Genomic DNA, 1720 nt, shown 5'->3' with positions numbered 1-1720 from the left:
AGCCAAATGTCACACACATGGCGTCCAAGTGTCTTTTGCACTTGCTCGATATTCCAACATCTTGCTTGCCTCCTTGACGTCAGGTTAGGCTCAGGTCGGAAGAACAGGTTGTGTGATGTGGGCCCTGCACGACTACATAGGAGAACAAGAAGATCGGTGTCATCGCCAACTACCACGGTGTCCTTGGTGTTTGCACATGCAATGGCTGTCTCCACTATGAGGACATCTGCATCTGCCCTGGCATGAAGAACATCGTTTTGCTGCCGTTGAAGGTCATCACTCAGTATATTGATGAAGCTTTGTTTATTTGTTTGGTTGGCAAGAAAGTCATCTTTCTTCATAGTACATACAATGTCCTTTGTGAAGTTGACAAGGGGACTCCTGTGAGATCGAACGCGCCTGCTGTGCGCTACATCTTTGGTGGAGGGTGCGCTCACATATCCATCAAACACTTTGACAGCTTTACCATACCTGTCTCCAACATATCGTATGTAGTGACTGGAGATTCCTTCATAGGTCTCGCCAAAATTCTAAGGAATTATTTGTAGCAATGCCCCACCATCCAAAACATATTGCACATTCTGTGGCAGCACTGTGTTGCGAACGGCAAGGGGGAGTTGTTTCCAAATGGCCTCGGCTAGCGTTGGCTTGTCGGCCCCAAGCAGGATATCAATGGTCTGAAACAGTGCTGGTGGGTAACTGCATAGTTCGTACTTGAAGACATCAGTGAGGTCATCGCAGCGTGATCCTGCCGTACTCAGACGTTGGAACAACAGTTGTGTATCTATCAGAACAGATTCTTTGCCTTTTTTCACTGATGAACGTGTGTCTAAAGTCACAACCTGATTTTTTTTCTTGAACGTGTGATCAAGAACCTTTTTGCCAACCATTCCATCTAAGATCTTCCTGCCCACTGACGCTGCTTGGTCAGCATTGACAGAATCTCCAGCTGTGATGCTAGTGTCAATGCTTTGCAGAGTTGGATCGTTTCCAAAGGGATCATTTGATGACAGGTAGCCAATGAGTTTGTGCGTGTCATCTGTGTCCCGTGCTTGTCGAGCTACTCTTTGTTCTTTGTGCTGGTCACTGGTCCCATACGGCACTAATGTGTAGTCTTGCAAGGCCATGTTGACCTCTGCATATATGGGGGTGGACAGCAGCCACATGATCCTTTGCAACTCGCTCATGCCATGGCCCATTGTCAGTCCCCCTGTGGTTTTCACACTTCTCATGAGCACTTGCTCGATCAGAAGATCTGTGGACAAGCCGGCCCAGTACCGATCTGAGCGCCGCACTACGTGATATCCATTGTGGAACTGGTGGTGGACCTCGGGGTGCTGAATAGACAGTTGTGCCAGTCACTGCAGGTAGACATAAATAGATTTGGTGTAGAGATTATGGCCTGCAGCTGCCAGGTAGGGCAACATGTCATGCAAAGCGTGCACGTGCAGACGTCAGTCACCAGTGCGTTCCGACCTCAGGAATGTCCTCAATATGTCAATCATGTCCATGTATTGCAGCCATAGCTGTGCAGTACGTAGATCCTTCATCGATTGTCGGGCAATATTCATGATGTCACGAACAGAGTCCCGAAGCGGGGCTGAAAGGGTATCTTTAGTAGAACACTCACCCTTCATCAATGAGTCATACAGGTCTCGCAGCTCACACAGGTCGATTGGTCCAGCTCCCACACTTTGCGACCCTGACTCAGTGTCATGTG

The 1720-nt window shown here is 48.5% G+C and overlaps 1 protein-coding gene across 1 annotated transcript in view; it reads right to left on the bottom strand.

Moving 5' to 3' along the window:
• LOC137628611 (uncharacterized) overlaps window positions 1-1232 on the bottom strand; it is a 9213-nt gene extending 7981 nt beyond the window's left edge. The window contains exon 1 of the mRNA XM_068359765.1: window positions 560-1232. Coding sequence (XP_068215866.1) covers window positions 560-1232 — 673 coding nt within the window. The remainder of the gene's footprint in view (window positions 1-559) is intronic.
• Window positions 1233-1720: the final 488 nt, after the last annotated feature.

Source organism: Palaemon carinicauda, chromosome 36 (assembly GCF_036898095.1).
Source record: "Palaemon carinicauda isolate YSFRI2023 chromosome 36, ASM3689809v2, whole genome shotgun sequence".
Classification (NCBI taxonomy): Eukaryota; Metazoa; Arthropoda; class Malacostraca; order Decapoda; family Palaemonidae; genus Palaemon; species Palaemon carinicauda.
Note: the sequence above shows the minus strand (reverse complement) of the source record. Positions and strands in the feature narration are given on the sequence as shown.